The sequence below is a fragment of the Desmodus rotundus genome, chromosome 4 (assembly GCF_022682495.2).
Source record: "Desmodus rotundus isolate HL8 chromosome 4, HLdesRot8A.1, whole genome shotgun sequence".
NCBI lineage: Eukaryota > Metazoa > Chordata > Mammalia > Chiroptera > Phyllostomidae > Desmodus > Desmodus rotundus.
This window is the reverse complement of record NC_071390.1, coordinates 149278416-149300401: the sequence shown is the minus strand read 5'-3', so window position 1 is coordinate 149300401 and position 21986 is coordinate 149278416. Positions and strand designations below refer to the sequence as shown.

At 41.5% G+C, this 21986-nt stretch overlaps 1 protein-coding gene across 2 annotated transcripts in view; it reads right to left on the bottom strand.

Moving 5' to 3' along the window:
• The window catches only part of KDR (kinase insert domain receptor), a 41825-nt gene that overhangs the window by 11973 nt on the left and 7866 nt on the right, over positions 1-21986 (bottom strand). For both annotated transcript variants that reach the window (XM_024573712.4, XM_045182980.3), the window contains exons 4-22: positions 20249-20379; positions 19849-20017; positions 19115-19254; positions 18267-18444; positions 16728-16842; positions 16479-16642; positions 14452-14608; positions 13264-13387; positions 12657-12765; positions 11664-11984; positions 9584-9730; positions 9126-9257; positions 6743-6849; positions 6184-6319; positions 5715-5819; positions 4269-4382; positions 3474-3562; positions 2748-2901; positions 724-821 (exon numbers count right to left, since the gene is read on the bottom strand). In XM_024573712.4, the coding sequence (XP_024429480.2) occupies positions 724-821; positions 2748-2901; positions 3474-3562; positions 4269-4382; positions 5715-5819; positions 6184-6319; positions 6743-6849; positions 9126-9257; positions 9584-9730; positions 11664-11984; positions 12657-12765; positions 13264-13387; positions 14452-14608; positions 16479-16642; positions 16728-16842; positions 18267-18444; positions 19115-19254; positions 19849-20017; positions 20249-20379 (2690 nt within the window). The remainder of the gene's footprint in view (positions 1-723; positions 822-2747; positions 2902-3473; positions 3563-4268; positions 4383-5714; positions 5820-6183; positions 6320-6742; positions 6850-9125; positions 9258-9583; positions 9731-11663; positions 11985-12656; positions 12766-13263; positions 13388-14451; positions 14609-16478; positions 16643-16727; positions 16843-18266; positions 18445-19114; positions 19255-19848; positions 20018-20248; positions 20380-21986) is intronic.

Here is a 21986-nt window from a genome sequence, read left to right as displayed (position 1 = left end):
GTCCCCACCTCAGCCTTTGTTTGGCCTACTTTGCTAATTTTAGCTCTTTAGTCTCTCTCATCTGAAGCCTGTCCTTCCTGGTTTCTAATTATACTACTAACACATGTTTTTTGATGGATGGTGATGAATGTAAAAATAAATTAAAAATAGACTTACACCAACATATCCACAAGGCTCAGTCCCTCAGTCTTCTAGGTTATTGCTCACATGTCACATTCTTATACAGTCTTCCTTGTCCACTTTGTTTAAAACTGACATTCGCAGACATAAGAGCATGCACCCACACAAGCATACCACTCCTATACACTCCATTACCCTTCTCGCTTAACTTTCCCCACAGCGCTTACTCCCATCTAACCTACTATGTGTCTGACTTGCTGATATTTACTGTTTGCTCCTCCCCATAGAATGTAAACTCCACGAAGCTGGAGAGTTTCACCGGTTTGTTCACACAGTATTCACACACTTAGTGCTTAGATGACTGCTTACAGCTCATGGATGCTCAATAATAAAAGGCTCAAAAGTCACACAAATTAATTTCATGAAATCCTTATACCCCCTTAGGGAGCAGAAATGGGGGCCTCCCCTGTAGAATTCTTTTAATAGTCTCAGGAGTGGTGAATGAATTATAGTGCCAAGCAAACACCAGTGCCTGGCACTGGAGATCTTATTTCCAAATCTGTGATCTGTAGAGATACTTTGTTTTCCCTTGAGCTCTCTTACCTTCCGAGATGCCAAAAACTCCATGCCCTTAGCCACTTGGAAGCTGTAACAGATGAGATGCTCCAAGGTCAAGAAGTTTTTGTACAGATCTTCAGAAGCTGTCAGAGGATCCAGGAGTACAGAGATCAGTATTTCCAATAGAAATGATTTATTTATAAGTTTTTTTAGAATAATCTTCATTTTCAAATGTGGGAGTTAAATTTGGGAAATATAAGCAGAAAGAAAATGCCTCTATCTTCTGTGAATTTGCTGAATACCAGCGTTATTAGCCTTCATCCTACCCCTTAGCAAAAATATTACTTTTTCCATTTCAGCCAGATTGAACCAGCGAATCCAGGAGACAGAAAAGAGGTAAAATTGGCCCAGATAACAGAGTGAAAGAGAACTTGTTCAAATTTACTGTTTTAAACTTGTTTTTTTTTTCCTGTACCCAGAGGGGTAAACAATAGTTTCATATCAAGAACTCTAAAAATAAAACAACAATATGCAGGGTCACTGGATCTCTTCTCTCCAGGCTTTGTCCTGGGACAAATGACAAAGGTCAAATTATAATCTACAACGGATAACTAAAAATACCAGAAACAGATTTACTTCTCTCACTTCCAAGGTGAGAAAGTGCCATAAATGCAATAAATCTGGCCTAGGAGGATGCTTTTTCTCCAAGGACGTGAAGGAGAGAATGCAGGGACATGAAGACAAATGATGAATTTCGTAAACTGGGGTATTTACTTCCGTGCATACTGGTACAAATAACCACTAAGACATTAATGGGTGTTTCAACATGATCTCTTAATTTTAGTCAGATGGGATAAGACATGGCTTCTTTCCTGGAGACAAATGCCAAAGTACAATAAGTGGAAACTCAGTTGTAATAACGTTGTGTGTATTAAAAACACTTCGAACTGTTTCCTCAATGACTTTTTACACGTAGGGCTACAAGGCTCTCAATGAATAACAAGTGAGAGCTCTTCATTTTCCAAATGAGGAAATGGAGGCAAAAGTCTAGGCCAGCACTCCTTCTTCTCCGACACATGAGCCCACCCCCTTGGTTTGCAGCTCACCGGCCACCGTTTTGGGAGACAGAAGAACAGGGCCGAGGTGGCTCTACTCAAGAGTGGGTCCAGTTCTGTGAGGTCTAGACCACCTCCTCACGCTCTTCCAGACCACCTTCCAGCCTCACACCTCCCACTAGGCTTCTCAGGGCAAGAAGTCAGATTCCAGTACTATCTATGGCCTCATATCCAGGGAAAGAGAAGCAAGTTCTTCCACTATTCCATGATTAGATTATTCTAAGCTCATGCTTCATGAGGAGCCAGATGTCAGGAAGCCCTAGCTCTGCCTCCATGGAGCACTCTCTGCTTCTTCTGGGGGAAGCAGGTATATAATGTATCCTGGAATTGGAAGAAGTACTGGAAGTCAGGCTGGGAATGCAGCACCACTGAGAAAGAACCCTAAAATGTCATTGGAAACATGACCAGATAAAGAAAAGATACCTCGGAGGGTGTATGGTTGGAAGGAAGACTTGATAAGCCACTTAAACAGTGGGGAAGAAGTAGCAGATAGCCCCTGCACTGCCTTGGAGAAGGTTGGGTATGATTAACTGAGCAACTTCTGTTGGGCTGGTGAAGTAAGCAAGGTGGGGCTGCACCGCTTGGGGCAACGAGGAGACTAGTCAGCCACCAAAACACCTTCTCTGCCCTTCTGGAACACAGGACTGAGCCTCTCCTGCTAATAAATGCTGAACCAACATTTTAACAGCATTGGCTTGATAGCTGCCAACCTCTTAGATCTCCTAGGATTCGAGATTGCTCAGGCTAGCCAGGCTTCATCTTACAGCCTCGCCTGCCATTATGTAGAGCTTCCATGCTTCCCCTCTGGGGAGACTAAAGGAAGCCAGTCTAGAAATTTGGGTGTCTTTCAAATATTAGGTAGTATCAGACTTTTCCCATGGCAGAATTTCTCATAGCACCCTGTCACCTTGTCTGTTCCTACAAGAGCATGCATGAGAAAGCAATGGCAGGTACCTTCCTCCTCTTCCACATCACTGAGGGACTTCTCCTCCACAAATCCAGAGCTGGCTGAGCTCTGGCTACTGGTGATGCTGTCCAAGCGGCGTTTAGGATCCACGGTGATTTCCCCAACGTATTCTCTCCCTTGACGGAATCGTGCCCCTTTGGTCTAGGAAAAAGCACATGAACACACTCCTTGACTACAAAATGGACCTCTGAAATGTAGCCAACTTTGAAAACAGTTGTAACTACTTAAAAACAGACCAGAAGGACATCAACGTCAGGATTATGCAGTCTCCAGGCTAAAATCTTGGACAAGTATTTTAGATGATAGATTTTCTTCCATAAAGCCTCGTTCTTTCTTGAGCCCACAGAGATAGATGCCTTGTTTCAAGTTGTACTCAGACACACTTCCAACATTAGGGTGCTCTCTGCAGAGGGATTCCCACTCTAGGGGACAGAGACTACTCCCGAGCTGCCCTTCCTTTCCTTAACCACACCCATCTTCTCCCCTCTCCAGGCACCATCTATCATGGGTCCATAGATGAAGCCACAAAAATAAATCATGAGAAGCCTACATCCACCCAGAAGGTAAAAGAGGAAGTTATGACACCCAAGAGATAATGTGAGAAGACCCCTCACAAGTTTTTCACAGAATTTCAACCAAAAAATTAACCTGTACCACTTGGAATTTTCCCCCATTTTACAGTGCAGCCAGAGTTGAGTTAGGGAATGCCATACCTTGTAAGGGACAAATTCATTTCTCTTGCTCCTTAAGTAAGTGGATAGGTTTCCAAACTTGCAGAATTCCACAATCACCATGAGCGGGCCTGCAGACAGCACAGCATGTCAGGAAAGGAGAACGTGTTTCACTCATGTTTCTCCCTAAGTGTTTAATATATTTTTCAACCAGAAAATATCATAAAAAAGCTACAGCCTTTCACAGGGGACAGGATCATGGAAATCAGCTGGTCATAAGCCACTTATATGGTAGCCTGGCTTTTTCTAAAAGGCGATTCCACAAGACTGACAAAAATTTAAAAAGAGAACACACCCACTTGCTTTTCAACATAATCACCTAAGATGACTCCATTTTAGGGAGACCTGCTATCAGTGTCTTTTGCTTTCAAGTTTTGGGGGAAGTTTACTTTGCTCATCTAAATACCTGCTACACAAGTAGCAGACTGTATTATAGTGATGTGACCTTTTTTTCATTCACACCAAGCGCTAGAACAATTTATAGTGCCCAAATAACCTCCATGAAATACATTTATACGGGGTGCAGCAAAAGGAGGTTTACAGTTGTTCATATGGAAAAGTCACACAATAATTCATAAATAATAATACAAGAATCAACCCTGTGTTTTGCATACTCACAACTGTAAACCTCCTTTTGCCACACCCTGTATCTGGAAATCTGGCCAAGTATCCTAAGTTAAGGGAATCGAAGCCATGGTAGTTGAGCGGTTTCCCTCAAATAGCAGCAGAGATGCATATGCCTGAATCAGGGAACCAGAGCCACCCACAGGTACTCACCTCCTGGCTTGGTACAGGCACCTAGAAGATTGACCACATTGAGATGATGGCCAATGTGAATGAGGATCTTGAGTTCAGACATGAGGGCTCGGTGTTCACTGTGTGTTGCTCCTTCTGCAAATACAGGGCAGAGAGGGTCATCGTAAATGTGGGTGTTGCCTTAGGAAGACTCATGCACCTCTGCAACCTCCTCTCCAGGGATAAACCAACTGTAGCCCACTTTACAGACTATGTGCATTCTCCTAAAAGTCAAGTATAAATTGTATTTTCTGATTCCAAATCAAATTCTTCCTTTAAGTGCATTCAGAATGTTTGATATTTAAAAGAATTCATAGTGAAGTCTTTTGCAAGTGGAGAATCCATCTGCAAATGGAATCATGCCCAGATTCTCTTCTTTTACAAAATTGGGTTTTCATATACCAGGTTTACTATGCTTCTTGGGGCCTGATTACTTCAGTACTTCCTCGTAAGGAAGCAATACCACGTATCAAATATCCGTGTGTGTTCGGGGCTGTGCTGAAGTTCCCACCAATCTGTGCCAAGCAGGAAACTTAACAAGGGCCAGCTGGTAAGGCCAGTTGGCATATGAGGCTGATGAGGCTAAGACTGAGTTTGATCCAGTGCTGACTGGTAAACTTCCCTGTAATTCACAGACATGGTCCATACCTCAGGTCCTAATGAGCCACCTTAAAATTACATATCCCCTTGGCCACAAAAGAGAACAGGCAAAAGGAGGGAGATGCCTTTGAAATGCATAAGACCTACTGGCAAAGGGTAGGTAGCATCACCTCCATCAATAAAAACACATCATAATTGGAGCCAAAGGTGTTGTATGCATCACCTCCCCAAATTAAAATGGCAAGACCAGAATTCCATTACTATTAAAATTAACAATTGTTTGCAAAAGTTTGAATTTTTTAAATATCACCCATAATCCTTTTTTCCTAGCACAACCATTCATATTTTGCATATTACTTTTTATTTGTGAAATCTTTTACATATTCCAATTATAGGGAACATAGTGTTCTTGTACTCTACTATTTTTACTTATTATATCAAATTTCTCTTCGTGTTTCTGGATGGTCTATAACTATCTTACCAATGCACCATAATATAGTACAAAACAATTTGTTTTTTCTCTCCCTAGAGCCAGGCCACTCAGTACAGTTGTGCAAGCTGTGTCCTACACAAGGACCCCCAGGCAAGGTGGGGAAGGAGGGAGCGGGCAGCTGAAACCCATCCCCAATTTTGCCTGCCTGGCTGTGCACCCTAGCATGAGGTTACAAGAGAACTTTTTTTCCAATTTGCACAAAGGTATACAGGTTGGCTGCATGTTGGGCTGGTGGGCCCACCCAACCACAGAGCCACTGATTCAAGCCTTTCATCGTGTGTAAAGACCAGATGAAACAGAGGGAGGGTCACATCACCACATAACTTTGCTTTTACCTTTCAACATTTTGACAGCCACTGTCTTGCAAGTTGCTATCTTGTCAATTCCAAAGGCATCTGCTTCAATCACTTGGCCAAAGGCACCACGACCGAGAGGCTTACCTACAGTTAACAACAACAGCGGCGACAAAACGGACTTGGGCTATTATACCACCAAAGTGATACGCAGATTCCAACTAGGTAGGGTAACCATACATCCCAGTGTAACATGGACAGTCCAGTTTACTCTTGGTCCAGGCTTAATTATTTAGATATCTCTTCCCTTCACCCTCCAAATGCCCTGCTTTAGACGATTACAGGGACACTACTTCTAAGTGACTAAATGGATGATTATTCAAATTCGAGAGATGAAATGCTTTCTGAACTAGAATCCAACCTTCGTGTAGACTAGATTTGTCATCCTCCTAAAGAAAAAAGAGATGGCCTGATAAACTCAACATCAAATCAATATCACTTGAAAGCACACCTAGTTTCAGCCGGTCCCTGGGGAACTCCCATTTGCTGGCATCATAAGGCAGGCGTTCACAGTGTTCGTCCAAGGGGAGTTCATCTGGATCCATGACGATGGACAAGTAGCCTGTCTTCAGTTCCCCTCCATTGGCCTGGAAAGCATTACTCCTTTAAGCGACACACATTCCGTTGTTTGGCTGTTGTTTTGTGTGCTTCTTATTATTTTGGTAGAAGCCCTATTCCTGATGTCTCATTTTTAAATAAAACTCATGGAGTGTGAGAGTAGTCCTATTATAATCCTATTTCCAGTGACCCCTCAACTAAATGAACTCGGAATTAAGTTCTTAAATCTTAATTACACTAGACAGTACCAGCCTGTTTTTCCGCTAGTGGCTTCTATCAATTAAAGCCCAGTGGTCCAGCCAAAAGAAAATGGGCAAGAATGTTATTGTATTGAAATAAACTGTGCTCATCGAGCCCATAACAATGGGAAGAAACAACTCAAAGAGCCCCAGTCAGCTTTCATTAATCATGAAAACCAAAGTGCACGGGGTGGAAGAAAAATTATTTTTTACCCGCTTCACAGTCCGTAGAACAATGACAAGAAGCAGCCAGAAGAACATGGCGATCACCGCAGTGCCTACTAGAATAATGACTTCCAAGTTCGTTTTTTCCTGGGCACCTGGAAAGACACAATTGAATGAACATCAACCGTTGGAGACTCATACCTCTTGATATAAGATGACAAAGTTCAAGCTCACCAATAGGGAAACATCCTAAATAAAAAGTCCCACACCTCTGACTTGGATGGAGTCTATAATATTCTTCATGGGTAATTTAAGGTTTGCAAAACTTTGCTCATGAAAGCTTCCAACAATAAAATTCTAAAGCAATGAAGGATAGAAATGTTAATGTCTTCAAAGACAACCATAGGAAGTGTTTGAAAGAAGACTTTGCTGGAAAGAAAACAGGTCACGTTCTACAGAGAAGAAAAGTATTTCTAATGGGAGAAGATAAACATCCAGTTTTATTGTGATAATCTATGTTTTGATGTGTATAGTGTTTGAGAAAGACTAACAGCAAACAAACAAAATAGAAACAAAGTCACAAAGAACATTTTGATGTTTGCCAGATGGGAGGGGTTTTGGCAAAAGGAGGTGAAAAGGGGGAAGGGATTAAGATGTCCAAATTGCCAGTTCCAGAAAGTCGCAGGCTGTGAAGCACAGCACAGGGAATATAGTCAATAATGTTGTAATAACTACGTATGGTGTCAGATGGGTACTGGGCTTATTGAAGTGATCACTTCCTATCTTACATCAATGTCTAATCACTGTGTTGTACACCTAAAACTCATACAAAATTGTACGTCGACTATAATTGAAAAATTTAAAAAGAAACCTCTCAGGAAGGGAAAGAGAAGAGAAAAAGCTGCAGAAGCTCAGAGCTCCAGAGGACAACTCTGAGTGGGTGAAATTAAGGCCAGAGGGCGCTTTCCACTCAGAGTGATTAGCAAAGAGGTGATAAGGAAGCAATTATCACTTAGGGTCCGCAGTGGCTGAGAGCAGTGTGAATCAAACTGGCCACCAGCTGTGAGTGGCCCATGGGGGCCTCAAGAAGGCAGAAAGACAAGTAATTAATGCGTTAGCAAAATTAGAGTTCACAGTTGAGAGACAAGCACCAAAGATGCTTGGAGGCAGATTTTGTTTCTCTATTGGTCATACTGAAGTCATTCTCTATATGGAGAGATTAAAAGTCAATTCATACAAGGTAAAAAATTCAGAGATTCAATTGTCTAGATAAGTTTGTGTATGAATATTCCCACAATAACATCTGGGAACCTAGCAGGGGAGGTAAACATTTCCCTCTTCCTGTCTGAGTATTTTCTTCAGGTGAGAAGTAAATCTAATCCCTGTGCCAAAGTTACCCAGTTAGCTATTGGCAGCCAGCAGCAGTTAGTGAAGGTGAGGCAGAGCAAGGGGGAGAAAAGGACATCTCTCTTAGGATCTGCCCCAGGCTTGAAGCACTGTGGAAGTGACAAAACCACCATGTCACTTGAAATCTTTACTTATTTCATGCACTTGAAATTTTATTTGCCAGCGCAGCGTGTGAAATGGTAATAAGCCTACCCAGGTTTCAAAATAAGTCAAGGTATCAAGACGCAATACTCGGCAACAGAGATTTGACAGATAAAAGAGCCTGCAATCTAGACTTGGAGAGAAAAGCCAGGAGGAGTTCGTAGAGATCCGTCATTCCTCATTCCTCTGTCTGTTGCCACCCTTCTTCCCTCCCTTTGCATACCACCCCTTCACCGGCATAACACACTGTCGTTGTCCCCTGATGGGTTATTAACCAAAAAAGGCACAGGAATACATCCCTGAAGATAAAACATCCTGTCACAGATCACCTTTCCCATCTGAGGAAATGCCAGATTTCACATCATTCCTGCATACACACACAAGTATCCTTTCACGTTTAGATAAGAACCCCCAATTTTTCATTTCAGAGAAGCGATGGTCTACTGTTCACAAATGAATCTTAATTATCTTTAGTCCTGTGAAAAGTATGAACATTTGTGACTGTCTAGATAGTATTGATTTTCATGACCAGGCAGTTATTCTAGTGATTTTCCAAATAAACATAGGAGTATAATTCCATATAACAAGCTCACTGAGCCATTCAGATAAAGAAAGAACCAGGGAAAGGCAGAAATTCTGCCGGCCTGGCTAAGAATTTTTCCACAATGAGAACTGAGGGATAGAAATGTGATGCAAACAAAATTAAAATAACAGTAATTATGTTCTCTGCTCCAAATAATATATACTCATAATAGAAAATTTACAAAATACAAAGAATATTACAAAAATCATCTATAATCTTCCCATGCAAAGTGTATGAGTGTCTATCAGACACAAGCTAATTGTTAAAAGCTGCCTGATGCCCCTGTCGAGTCCCACTGACCTTCTACAATGAAAAATGCCTCCACTTTTGCACACCCAAGAACACTGCAGGCCTGGCAGGTGTAGAGGCCTTGGTCCTCCTTCCTCACCCTGCGGATGGTTAGGTTCCGGTTCCCATCTTTCAGTACAATGCCTAAGAGAGGAGGAAAATGATGATTTTCATTTACGATGTGGCCTGGTGGAGTTTTTCAGGAAAAAATTTTAAACTATAAATGCCGTCCTTTATCTTGGGCTATTATATCTAACTCCAAAGCAACTGCCGCCTCATCACCCCTGGCTTCCATGAGAATTCAACGAGACCCTGAGTTCTCTCATTATAAGGCTGTGAAATGAACCAGTACATGGACCCTTAGATCGTTACTTTTTTCTATCTCAAACAAATCAAAAAATAATATGGATTTTAGACAACATCTCCAGGAAAATTCTGCAACCAAAGAGAGACAGACATGTTCCATTCACCTGAGTCTTCCACGAGTGTCTCGTTATCTTTAAACCAGGAAATCTGTGGAGAGGGGTTCCCAGATGCTGTGCACACAACTTCGATGGTTTCCCCAATACTTGCCGTCTGATTCTCCAGGTTCACTGTCATCACGGGTGCCAGGCGCTCTATGCACACAGAGAGAAAATGTGACGTTTAGGTGCAACTTCTAAAACGGTTTGAGTACCAGTAAATTATTCAAACCATTTAAACTTAGTAAACAGCACACTGTTGGTTGACTGAGCTGAAAACACACAGAGATTGACAGAAGGACCGCTGGTCACCGAGTAAAGTGAAGTAAAATCAACAGGTCAGCACAGTTCAGGCAGTCATTGCGTCTCTTCGAACTTTCATATCAGTGAGTCACGCTGGTAATCACATCCCAAAGCGAAGGTTGTCACCTTTATGGATTTTTCCTCTAGTTAGACATGGCTTCCCTCCCAACAAAGTTCCAGCTGGTGGCACCCTAGAGTTCTGCCATGTTTCTCTTGGAAGGTGCAAAACTTCAGTGTAACAAACACTGAAGTCAACAAACGAAAAATGCCTTATATTTATTTGTTACTTTTTACAGAACTCATTTGTACTGCCTCTGTTCCTCACTATCAGTCCATGATTGATAGGAAAGGAGTTTCCGCTTTATTTTACAAGTGAAATAACTGCAACTCAGGGGGTTAAACAATTTGCCCGAGTCTTAATAGTTAAGTGAATAGGTGAACTGATAGAATCTGGTGGAACCTAAAAGTCCAGACCAATGCTATTTCCACTAAAACACAAACAAAAACACCACCCTAAGGAAAGTCAAAGATTTAAAGAAAAGTAAGCCCATGGGTACTTGGTTACATGCACAGCAAAACTTTAGATTTACCCTTTTCTTATAAATCATCAAAGTGCTATGGAAACATCTTGTCCAAACCAATCAAACGCCAAAAGGAATCTTGCTGAAATAATCTACTTTAACATGCAGCGAAATGAGATTACCTCAGTGGTGAACTGCATGGGGTTTAGCAGATGTTCTGGATGCTAGTCAATTCCTAAGAACAATTTTTGGGAAACAACGTGGGAGCCCTTAGGGAAGCAAACCACCTCTCCGTGAGCACGCGTTTCCTGGGCAAGGCCAGGAGCCTCCTTCGCATCTCTGTCTGAATCCTCCAGCACTTGAACACCAGCCCAGCCTCCAAGGTGATCAGAAAACATGACACGTGGCGGTTTTTACAGGCCCAGGGATTTCACCTAAAAACGTCTCTTCTTTTGACACCTGAGTCTTAACACTAGCAAAACCCATCCTACAGTCTGTCCTAGATACCTCTTAAAATATGCCAAGGCCTCTGAAGGTATTATTCCTCTAAAACTTTGGTATAGATTAGTTTACCTGAGAAGTTCTCCTTCCAAAAAACAAACAAGCAAATAAGCAAACAAACAAACAGGACACATACACTTTAGAAACTTGGAAGAGACACTGAGGATAGGAGAAAATGGAGGGAGAGGCCACCAGAGAAACTTGCCAAATTTGCCTGCTCTCCCTAGAGATGCCGTGCAGGGCCCAGGGTTAGATGAGGTACAAACAGTGGCTTCACAGGGAATTCACAAAGCTATCTAATCATGGAAATTATCATCTCAGGGTAATCCCTTGGAGATGATAACTAGTGGGTTATTCCACCCTCAGGGCTGGAAAGAACCAAGCTATTCTGGGGGTGTCCAACCTTTTGGTGTCTCTGGGCCACACTGGAAGAAAAGTTGTCTTGGGCCATACATTAAATACATTATGACATGTTATCACACACAAAAAATCACATAATGTTTTAAGCACATTTACAATTTTGAGTTGGGCCACATTCACAGCCATCCTGGGCTACATGTGGCCCACCGGCCTCAGGTTGGACACCCCTGGATCACTTCATCATTATTAGCTTCTTTCTGCCTCCAAGACTTTCAGTGAATGAGATAAGTGTGCACCAGTTGACTTTATAAGCTTCCAGAGTGCAGTAATCTCTACTCAGCCCCTGAAAACACACATGCAAGGCATTCGAAAGGCCTCCAGATGATCCAGAGCTGCCTCCCTACCTAGGATTCTGAGCTGCCTGACCACGCAGTGTCTTTTCTTGGTCTTCCTGTCCTGAGCAAAGCAGACGTAGTCTCCTTGGTCCTGCAAGGATGCATTCTGGAACTCCATGATCAAAATGTCATTTGTGCTGTTAGAGAACATGGTGGCATCCATTTTCCAAAGAGCATCCAAGTTCTTGCAAACAGGTGTGGGCGGAGCCTGTGGGCCAAGTTTGTACCACGTGAGGTTCTCAAATGTAGCTCTGTCTGCGCTGCACCACAAAGACACGCTCTCCTGCTCAGTTGGCTGGGTGCCAGGTTGCAGAATGATTTCAGGACCCTCTGAAATGTAAAACCCATGGTTAGAAGATAGTCATTCAACATGGGAAGCGCACTATTGTCTTCCTGTTGCCTTCAGACTACTAGAAAGCGTATAGAGAAGCAAACCTCTAGCAATCTCAGACAAAGTAATACAAGAAGACAACCCAACTGGACAATTCAGGTATCATTTTACCAAAATATATTATTTGGAAATGTAAATAAATTTTTACAAATTTTTACAAATATTTATCAAAGATCAGTTAAAGCTTATCCATAAAACTAAGATGAACAGACAAAATCACCAGCATTTGGAGGGCACTGCTCCTATGTCATTTCAATTGTCTCCAGAAAACCCAACCTTGTCAACAGGTCAGCAGCAAGCCTACCAATATTGAGTGAACCCCAATAAGCCAAGCACTGTGCTAAACTCTGATGAAAATATGATGCACAACCTGTGATTTAAACGCCTGTGTGAAACCATTATCTCTCCAGTGAAGTTGGATATACCTACTTCACATGATCCCTGGAGCTACCTAAGGGGTTTCAATTTATAAACAAAGCATCAATTATCAGCCCAAGTCCTCTTCCTAAACACCATGGCACTCAAAGGAATAGCAAGGGCCACTGAGTGTCAGACAGCTTAGCACCCCCTTGGCGAGAGATCCAGCCCACCCCTTGGAGAGCAGCACTTACTGGTCACGTGAAAGGAGATAACCCTCTCTCCTCTCCCAGCTTTGTTGGTCACTTCACATTTGTACAAAGCTGACACATTTGCCGCCTGGATAACAAGGGTACTTACAGTCTGAAAAAAAACAAATGGCAGGCCATAGACAATGGAGGCTGTGTTTATGCACATGCACTCATTAAAATACAGCCATCCCCACAACAGCTACGACCTGCCTATTGCATTCACACGACTCAACTGACCACTCTCACATTCGTGCAAGTATAATTACGTCATTTTAGCTCACATGTTACACAAAATGAGCTCTGGAAACCATGTGTTTTAATATAACATTATTTTCTCATTTTCATACTTATAAAATCAGAGTCACCTTACAATGGATGTATAGATTTCATGACACATGTGTTTTATCTTACTCTAAGCTAGTAATAAGTCAATGGTGCTTCTAAAAGTCAGTGGTGTTTTCAAACTGACTAATATGCTAATATTTTATCATCTGATTTATTTGATTATCAGTCTCCAATATTCTTCACGTATTGTTATACTGTGCTTCCATGCCATCCTTCCATAAGAGAAAGAGAGACAGATTTTCATATTAAAGCATTTCAAACTCACTTTGTTTTTTCCTTCAATTAGGGCAAATTGATTTTTGTTGACTTCAATTTTATTTCCCCCCTGGAAGTCCTCCGCATTTCTCCATTCCTTACAGGTATATGGGTTTGCCATTAACATAGCTTGCCTAGAAGAAAGAGATAACAAATCATACAATGATTAAATATTTCTTTAATTCACATGTATAGTAAGGAACAGAGTCACACTTTCATTATTATGTTCTTCGAAGGCCAGGTGCCCAGGTGAATGCGTGTGAGAGGCAACTAATCAATGTTTCTCTCTCACATCAATGTTTCCCTTCCTCTCTTTCTCCCTCCCTTCCCTTCTCTCTATAAGTAAGTAAAAATAATTTTTTTAAAAAAGAAATAACTTCCAATGCATCCTACCCTGCTACAAGACTTGGTGCCAATTAAAAATAGGTCTCAGCAATGAAGGAAGAAGGTGTAGGTAAATTCATTCAGGATACAGGAGGGAAGCAGCTATTCTGGCAACAAACCTCCATTCATAAATTGGATGGACAAGACAATTCAAGTTAATTTAGTTCAAAGGAAGGCAAGGAAACTAAGAAACCATTCGGCTTCTTAAAGTAATCTCCGTGGGACGGTGGCCTCTGGGTAGGAAACGGTCAGCATTGGAGGAAGAATCTAGTAGTGGCCATCTCAAAAACAACAACAGGAAGTGAACTGCTTAGGGTGGTGTAGGTGGCTTGTTGTGGTTGTTTTTTTTTCCCTAAGGATGTCTGTACTTGTGTGAGAACCTGATAAGCTGGGCCTGAGCCTCTGAGGGCTGGCTGCAGCTAGTTCTATTGCTCCCTTGAATCCAGCAGCACTTCCTTGAGATGAACCTTCTCACAGATAAGGAGAGAGGAGGCATTCACTGGTTAATTGGCATAAGGAGAAAACCCAAAGACTGGTGATTGATTAGCAAAGTGAGCCAAGAGCCTGCATGTGGAGAGGTGTACATCAGGACTGACCTCTGATGAGAGAGCAGCTAACCTCAGAGCAGGGTGCTCCATGGAAAGACATCTAAAACGTAAGACAGAGAAAGATGGAAGGAGATTAAGAGCACCCCCTGAGGGATAACTTTTTTTTTAATTAGAGACAGCCTTCTCAGCTTAGAATGGAGTCTGAGCAGAGCTTGGCTATAAGAAATGCCAGATGGCAAGAAAAAAGAGGGTGTGGCCCTACTCACGTGGGGTTGTAGGTACACTCTTCCTCCAGCTGCCAATACCAGAGAATGGAACTCGGGGGAGGAACTGCATACACTGTGCACGTCAGCGTTTGGGTGGTGCCATACTTGTAGGAGTCCACAGGAGAGATCAAAGATTTCTCTCCAATCTGGGGTGGGACTGGAGATGGGAAAAACAACTTTTCAAATGTCAATTAACTTGGCAGAATGGAAAGTAGAAGTTTTGAGCAAACGAAGCCCACATTTTTCTAAGCAGGTAATTTTTTCTCCATTTGGTTTCTCAGAGAACATCTAGGCTTGGAAACAGGAGACTTGACTTTTCCTGATACTGCCAATACTACTACCACCACCGCCGCTAATAATAATAATAATCTAATAAACTGAATGAAAATCTCCCCACGCCGTGCCTCAGTTTTTCTCATCTATATTACAGGGATAGTTCTCCTAGTCCTTCCAATGTCGCGCATCAGGGAAAAACGAAAGGCAATGGTTGTGAATAATACAGTGAATACATTTATTATGCAACAAGCATTGTTCTTAGTGCTTTACATTGATTAATTCATTTAATCCACACAACCACTGTTTTTGTTCTCCAATTTACGCATGAGAAAAATAAAACATAAGAAAGATCAATGATATGTCCAAAGTCACTCTCACCTCTTCTCCTACTCTGTCTCCCTTCCCTTCTTCCTCTCCCTTCTTTGTTTTTCTTTTAATTTCCTTTTTGGCTCCAAAATCATTAATGTGAAACTATTTTCTCATCACTTTCAACTTAAAGCCTTAGATTACACTTTCAAAACTTGACTTCTTTTTTTTTATGCTGATTTTATATAGCCAGGTAAATGCCAGGGTGAGTCAAATGTTCAGTGAATTCATGAATTAATGAGATGGGATTATTCACTGTTCATTTTTACATCTTTTTTTTTCCTGTTTATTTCCTTCTCCCCATGTAACTTAGCAGCTTCTCAAATTCACTCCTCAATCCCCTACTCCCGAGTGGCTTCTAAGGGACATTTCTGGAAGTTGTGACCTTTAAAATACCCCCTGAAGCTGATGTCCCAGCAAAGAAATAAAGCCAACCTCAAGAGACACACGGGGAGGAGGCAGGATGTATGGGGAAGCACCTTAATGTCACATGAGAAGATCCTGAAGTTTGAGCATGCGTGCCAGCAGGGAGAACAAAGAATTACAACGGAGAATCACTTCCCAAACATGTTTGGAACAAGATATTAATGAGTTTACTGGAGGAGGGATGCTTTGGTCAAATAAATTTGTTAAACCTGGAAGACTGTGTCTCCCCTTGGAGAACGCAATATGTATTTGCGTAATAAAGGCCCTGAGAAGCCCTGCAATAAAGCTGCCTGTTTTACATCAACTTAGCATTTGCTACACTCACTTGACCATAAAACTCATTTTTCCCCCACCTAGGGAATTTATTTACATCTTTCAGTTTGGGAAAGCAAAGTTCAAATCATATCCTTAAAACAAAAACTTAGTATCTTCCTTTTACAGTCTCAGAGTCAGATCACAGACTCCTGTTAAAAAAAAAAAAAAAAAAGGAAAAGCTTCCAACCAGCTAACAGCGTGGACCTGCCTTGGCTTCACTAATACACCCACTACAAAATCAAACTGGAAGCTTCCCACAAAGTTCAAGAAGTGTCTTACACATTTGCAATGCCAGCGGCGCAATTCCGGGAGACAGGCACAAAGGTGGTGCCGCTTAGGCTTGTCAGCTGTCCATCCCCACAGGCATTCTCAGCATTTAGCCATTGAGGGTACCTTCCACTTCAACCTTGCATTTGACCACCAAACGGTTCATCTGCATGGCCTCTTAAGCAAACGTGTCCAGAACACATTCTCCTACACCTCATTTCAACTCTACTGCTTTGGAGCACAGTTATACACAGGAGCCCCACTCCTGCTGTGAGCGAAGCTGCAGGCAACAAAGGAGTGGCGGCCTGGCTGTTTCAGAAAATGTAATCATACTCTTCATAATAAATATTGGGCAGAGAAAAAAAACTTACACTCACCATGCACAATCAGAGATACCACGTGGCTCTGCTTCTCCTTTGAGATGGGATTGGTAAGAACGACAGTGTAATTTCCTGTGTCCTTTTCACTAACTTCCATAACAGTCAGGGAATGTCCCACTTTAACTGTGTGATTGGACTCAATGGGCCTTCCGTTTTTATACCTGGGGGGAAAAAAACCAGGAATTACACAATCTAAAGACTTACTTTCATGTAGAACAACGCTTTGCATTTATTTACACGAGTTACCATTTTATTTCTGGAGCTGGGTAACCAAGGCACCTCACAGGGATTTTGACATGGTCTCCCACGGTGGCTTCCACCAAAGATTCCATGCCACTATCAAAAGCGACAAAAGGTTTTTCTGAAAGAAAATAAAAATAGTTATTCTCAAAAATGTCAACTTATTATAAGTGGTCATTTGGGCTATTATTTCATTGCAAGTGAAGAGTCAAAGGCCTTGGGGGTCAAAGTTCAGAGATTCCCCATACTATTTGCTATCAGTCACTTCCCAGCTTTTCCCACACCACCAGGCTTCGGGTCTGCATTCTTTCTCCGCAAGCGTACTCTGCAAGCTTACCAACTGCTCAAGTCTCAATTCAAGCAGGTTTCCCTCTGTGAAGCTTTCTCTATGTCCCCCTAGGACACTCGGGTACTCCTTCTCCTCTGCTTTCCTGACACTCCACCCATGACCCACCATGCGCCCCAGGACTCAGTCCTCAGGCCTCTTCTCTTTATCTACCCTTCCTCTAGCCTCAGGTTCAAACTCCTAAATTTACATCGTCTGCCATGACTCGTCTGGGTACCAGGTTTACATATTACATATCTCCCTTGGGATGTTTGATGGGCATCTCCAAACAAACACACCCAATCCTGTCTCCCCCAGTCTTACTCCTCTCTCAATCTTCCATATCTCAGTAAGTGAAATCACCGTTCACTCAGCTGCTCATGATAAAAAGCCCAAAGGTCATCTTCCATTCTTTTTCTCTCACACTCCATAGCCAACAAAATAACAGGCAGATTCTATTGGCTCTAACTTCTAAAATACATCCAAAATCAGATCACTTCTCACCACTTCTACCTCCACCACTTTTGTCCAAGCCACCCACCCTCTGTCATCTGGATTATTGCAGTTAGCCTCCTAACTGGTCTCCCTACTTTTGCCCTTACCTCCCTAAAGTAGACCACATTAAAAAACAACAACCAGTAATCCTATCAAAACATAATCCGGAACATAACTCTGTCTCGGCTTAAAACCCTTCTATGCATTCCCACATTATAAAACCCCAAATCCCCACCAAGGTTCATAAGTTGGGTGTCACATAAATTATCATCTAAACCGAGACATGTATGTGAGTGAAAGAGAATAAGTGAGTAATGAGTAATTAAATTATTTGCTCAAAGCCCCACAGAAAGTAATTCAGTCCAGGTTTTTCCAACTGCAAAGTCCATGCTTACTCAAGTAGGATCCTCTGCCTCGCAGTAAGATGAAAATTTAAAAACTACCTTAGACAGTAACATTCTGCACATTATAGCAATAACAGCAGCAACAGCAGCTACTGCAAGTACTATTTAGTGAGCATTAGTGATATGTTAGCTCATCTCATCATTAAAATTGGAACTTCAACCCAAGCTATGTTCTTGACCTCTAGGTCATGTGGCCTGCCTAGCAAGAGTTCAAAAATATCTTCTGAATGAACAAAACAGGAATCACTAGCTGAACTAAATTTATTTAAATCATCTCACTTTGCAAAATACAGCATACTCCCAAAGGAGATCTTAGCTTACCATGGACCATGACGAATGTGCTGTTCTTCTTGGCCATCAGCCCACTGGAAGCCTTACAGGTGTACAGCCCTTGGTCACTCCGGGTTATACCATCTATAGTCAGGGTGCTCAAAAATTTCTTCACGTCACTCCCAGACTGAGTTTTTAGGTCCCGGTTTACCAGCTTCGCATGCTGATGCTGAAAAACAGTTTACTGAACTTCCAAAGTCCAGCATAACATTACCCAGTAGCTTCTAGATACCCAGAACATCAAGTCTTGGCCCTTGGTGAACACTATTTAATGCTACTAATAAAGACTTCAGAATTTTTAACATAGGTAGACAACAAATATATTTAGTTGCAGGAGAAATAAATAGAACCAAGTGAATTAGGGTTTTTAAAACCTGAGATAGAGGGAATGAGATGGGTATGAACTGCAGAAGCACAGGCAAACAGGACTGTTGTTTAAGGACAAGTGTGGCTCATGCACTTCTTGAAGAGAAATTCCCTTAAAGGGAAAATGCATAAAGGACTTTTCAGGACAGAGAAATAATGCAAACTGGGAAGATGCAATCACCCAGAGAAAAGTAATTTTCACAACCTGAGTGTAGCAGAGTGGGACAGAGCTCTTGGCACTGCACCTTCTTTTCCATTAACGCTGTCCTGCAATTCTCTTAAAATGTGTGTGTGTGTGTGTGTGTGTGTGTGTGAGAGAGAGAGAGAGAGAGAGAGAGAGAGAGAGAGAGAGAGAGAGAGTTAAGGCATTTACATTTTATCTGGCTAGAGAGATCCCTATCTCTCTCAAGTAAACTCTATTGGAACTGATTATCAAAGTCTTTAGAGATCTGGCTTTAAGTTGTTAGTGTTACCTTGGAAGAAGGGTATTCCCAGTTGAAGTCAATCCCCACATTTAGTTCAGTCCTCGCCGTACAATTTAAAACAAGCTTCTCTCCAACAGACAGCTCAATTCTGTGAGAGGGGCTCAGAACCACATCATAAATCTTGGACCCTGGAGCAAGTAAGTTGAAAAAACAGAAAGTGAGAAGGAAAACAAATCTATGACTTGGCACAAGTTTTTCCAAAAATGATGCAGCTTTAAAATGTGTCGCATCTTCTCTCCCTGAGGGCGTCACCAATACTTTGGAACTCCCGGAAAAATGGCCTATTAAGATCTATAAAGCAGATCTGTGGGGATCTCAAAGATGTTGTAGCCCCGTGGATAGAAAAATAGTAAAATTTGAGTAGTCAATAGCCAATGGTGCCAGCTTTAGTAAACTGCTGACCTTTCCATAAAGCAAGTCCAATTAAAATAATCGATGCCAAGCAATGCTCTAAACATTAAATTTTCCATAAAATATGCCTTAGTTAATAGTATTCTTTTTCACCCTTGGACTTGGCAAGAGAAGAGAAAACCTGGATTGCACATAGGTTTATTTGATTTAAAAAAAATAGATATCACGAGTTGCCCAACACCATGTCTTGAATTAACACCTTTTTAAAATCCCTTGTCCTTTACCCTATACTTTAATCTCCAGGATCTTAATATAGGAAACCAACCTTTTTTGTGTGGTAATAATGAATTAGAAAGGAACCGTCCTCTTACCTACAACCACGACTATGTACATAATAGACTGGTAACTTTCATCATTAATTTTTGCTTCACAGAAGACCATGCCAGCATAGCTGATCATGTAGCTGGGAATAGTAAAGCCGTTCTTGCTGTCCCAGAAAATTCTGTTCCCATCAGGAACAAACCTCTTCTCTGGGTATCTCTGGAGAGAAGAAGAAACATCAGATATTTAATCGAGTGCCATCCAAAAGTAAAATGATCACTAAAAAATGGACATTTTTAAGAATACAAATTAGTTTTGCTTATTGTCATTTTGAGCCTTCCTAAAGTATCTTTCAATCTCATTCTTGATGTTATGTAATAAACAAGCTACCCATCTTAAAATTAGCTTAAAATTATGAAAACGTAAGAGATGATTAAAGATGTAACTTACTGCGCAAAGGGAGACATTGAGGTTTGAAATGGACCCGCGACATGGAATCACCACAGTTTTGTTTCTGTTCTCCACGATGTACACAACGCCATGCTGGTTACTAACAGAGGCAATAAACGGAGATCTGTAATCTAAAAGAAATTTAATTCCATTTAGTTAATGATTATCTTCCAGGTTCAAAAACTCTGACCCAAGAAGTGAATGATTGGGAACGACATTTCACACGAGGCAAAGGAGTCCACGCATCAATCTGAGGGTCGAGATATGGCCCCAACGACATCCTGCAGGAGAGGGTGTGTGTGTGTGTGTGAAACACTTGAAAAGAAACCTCTCAGAATGGGATCAACTCCTTTCACAAGGGTCATCAATAACTGGAGTATATTTTATAGGTTTCACATTTAATCAGATCAACCATTATAATTTTTTTCAAAATAAAGGAGCATATGTCTTCATTTTTATATACACATATACATTTTTATATGCACTATATTTTTCATATATAAGTTTTAAAGTAAATGTAAACTTAAATCTCTACACTTTACCTACTGAGGTTACTGATGTTAAAAAAATGGAATACTACGCAGCAGAAAGAAAGAAGGAGCTCCTGACCTTTGCAATAGCGTGGATGGAACTGAGGAGCATTATGCTACGTGAAGCAAGCCAGGCTGTGAAAGACAAATATCATATGATCTCACCTATAAGTGGAACCTAATCAACAAAACAAACGAGCAAGCAAAATATAACCAGAGACATTAAAATAAAGAACAAACTGACAGTAACCAGAGGGGAAGGGGGGAAGAAATAACGGGAGAAAGAAGTGAAAGGGTCGTAAAAGAACAGGTATAAAGGACCCATGGGCAAAGCCAAAGTTGGATAGGATTGAGGGTGACAGGTAGGGGAAAGTGGTGCCAGGAAAATGGAGACAACTGTACTTGAATAACAATAAAAAAATAAAATTAAAAAAAATTCATGCTTTCTTTCTTTAGGCAAATAATGTGAATACCATGAAAAAAAATTAATGGATCCCAAAAGACCTTTAAAATAAACAAGGAATAACTAACAATTTTTTAAATGTTTTATGTGGGTATTTTAAAATTGTGAAGACTACATATGAGGTTCTTTACAAAATACTGTTTATTAGTTATTACATTCAGTTCAAGATTCAGCAGTCATTAATATCTTCCATGACAACAACATGAAAAGCCACCATGGCAAAGAGTGAGAAGACAACAAAAGAGATTTTAATGCCGTTCAAACATTATTCATATGTTTTAATATGCTCCTGGGAGACTCTTCCATTCCCCAGAGACAGAGTCGATGTGGTGCGAAGTCCTGCTTCAAACCTCAGGGGATAATGGTTCAAGCTGCCATGCCCAGCACACCTGACTGAGCATTTTCAGCGCTCTTCAAGACAGTTGGTCCCAGTGAAGGAAGAGTTAATTACGCCAAAAAGGACAAGGCCACTAATTCTCTGCAACAGCAGAAGTTTGATTTCCTTTCCAGCTGGAAAGCACAGAAAGGCAGCCAGTCCAGCCCACCACACGCCACAGCCATTATTTTGTGAGGCCAGGACCCACTTCCTGGCTCCATCCATTGCTGGAAGGAGTGGGGTCAGAAAACTAGGGAAGTAAGGTGGGGACCAAGGGGGACATTAAAGGGCTGTCCATAGGGAATACTTAAATGTTTTCTTTCCCATTGTTAAGCTTCATGACCAAAATCTTGAACAGCTCCCCTCTTA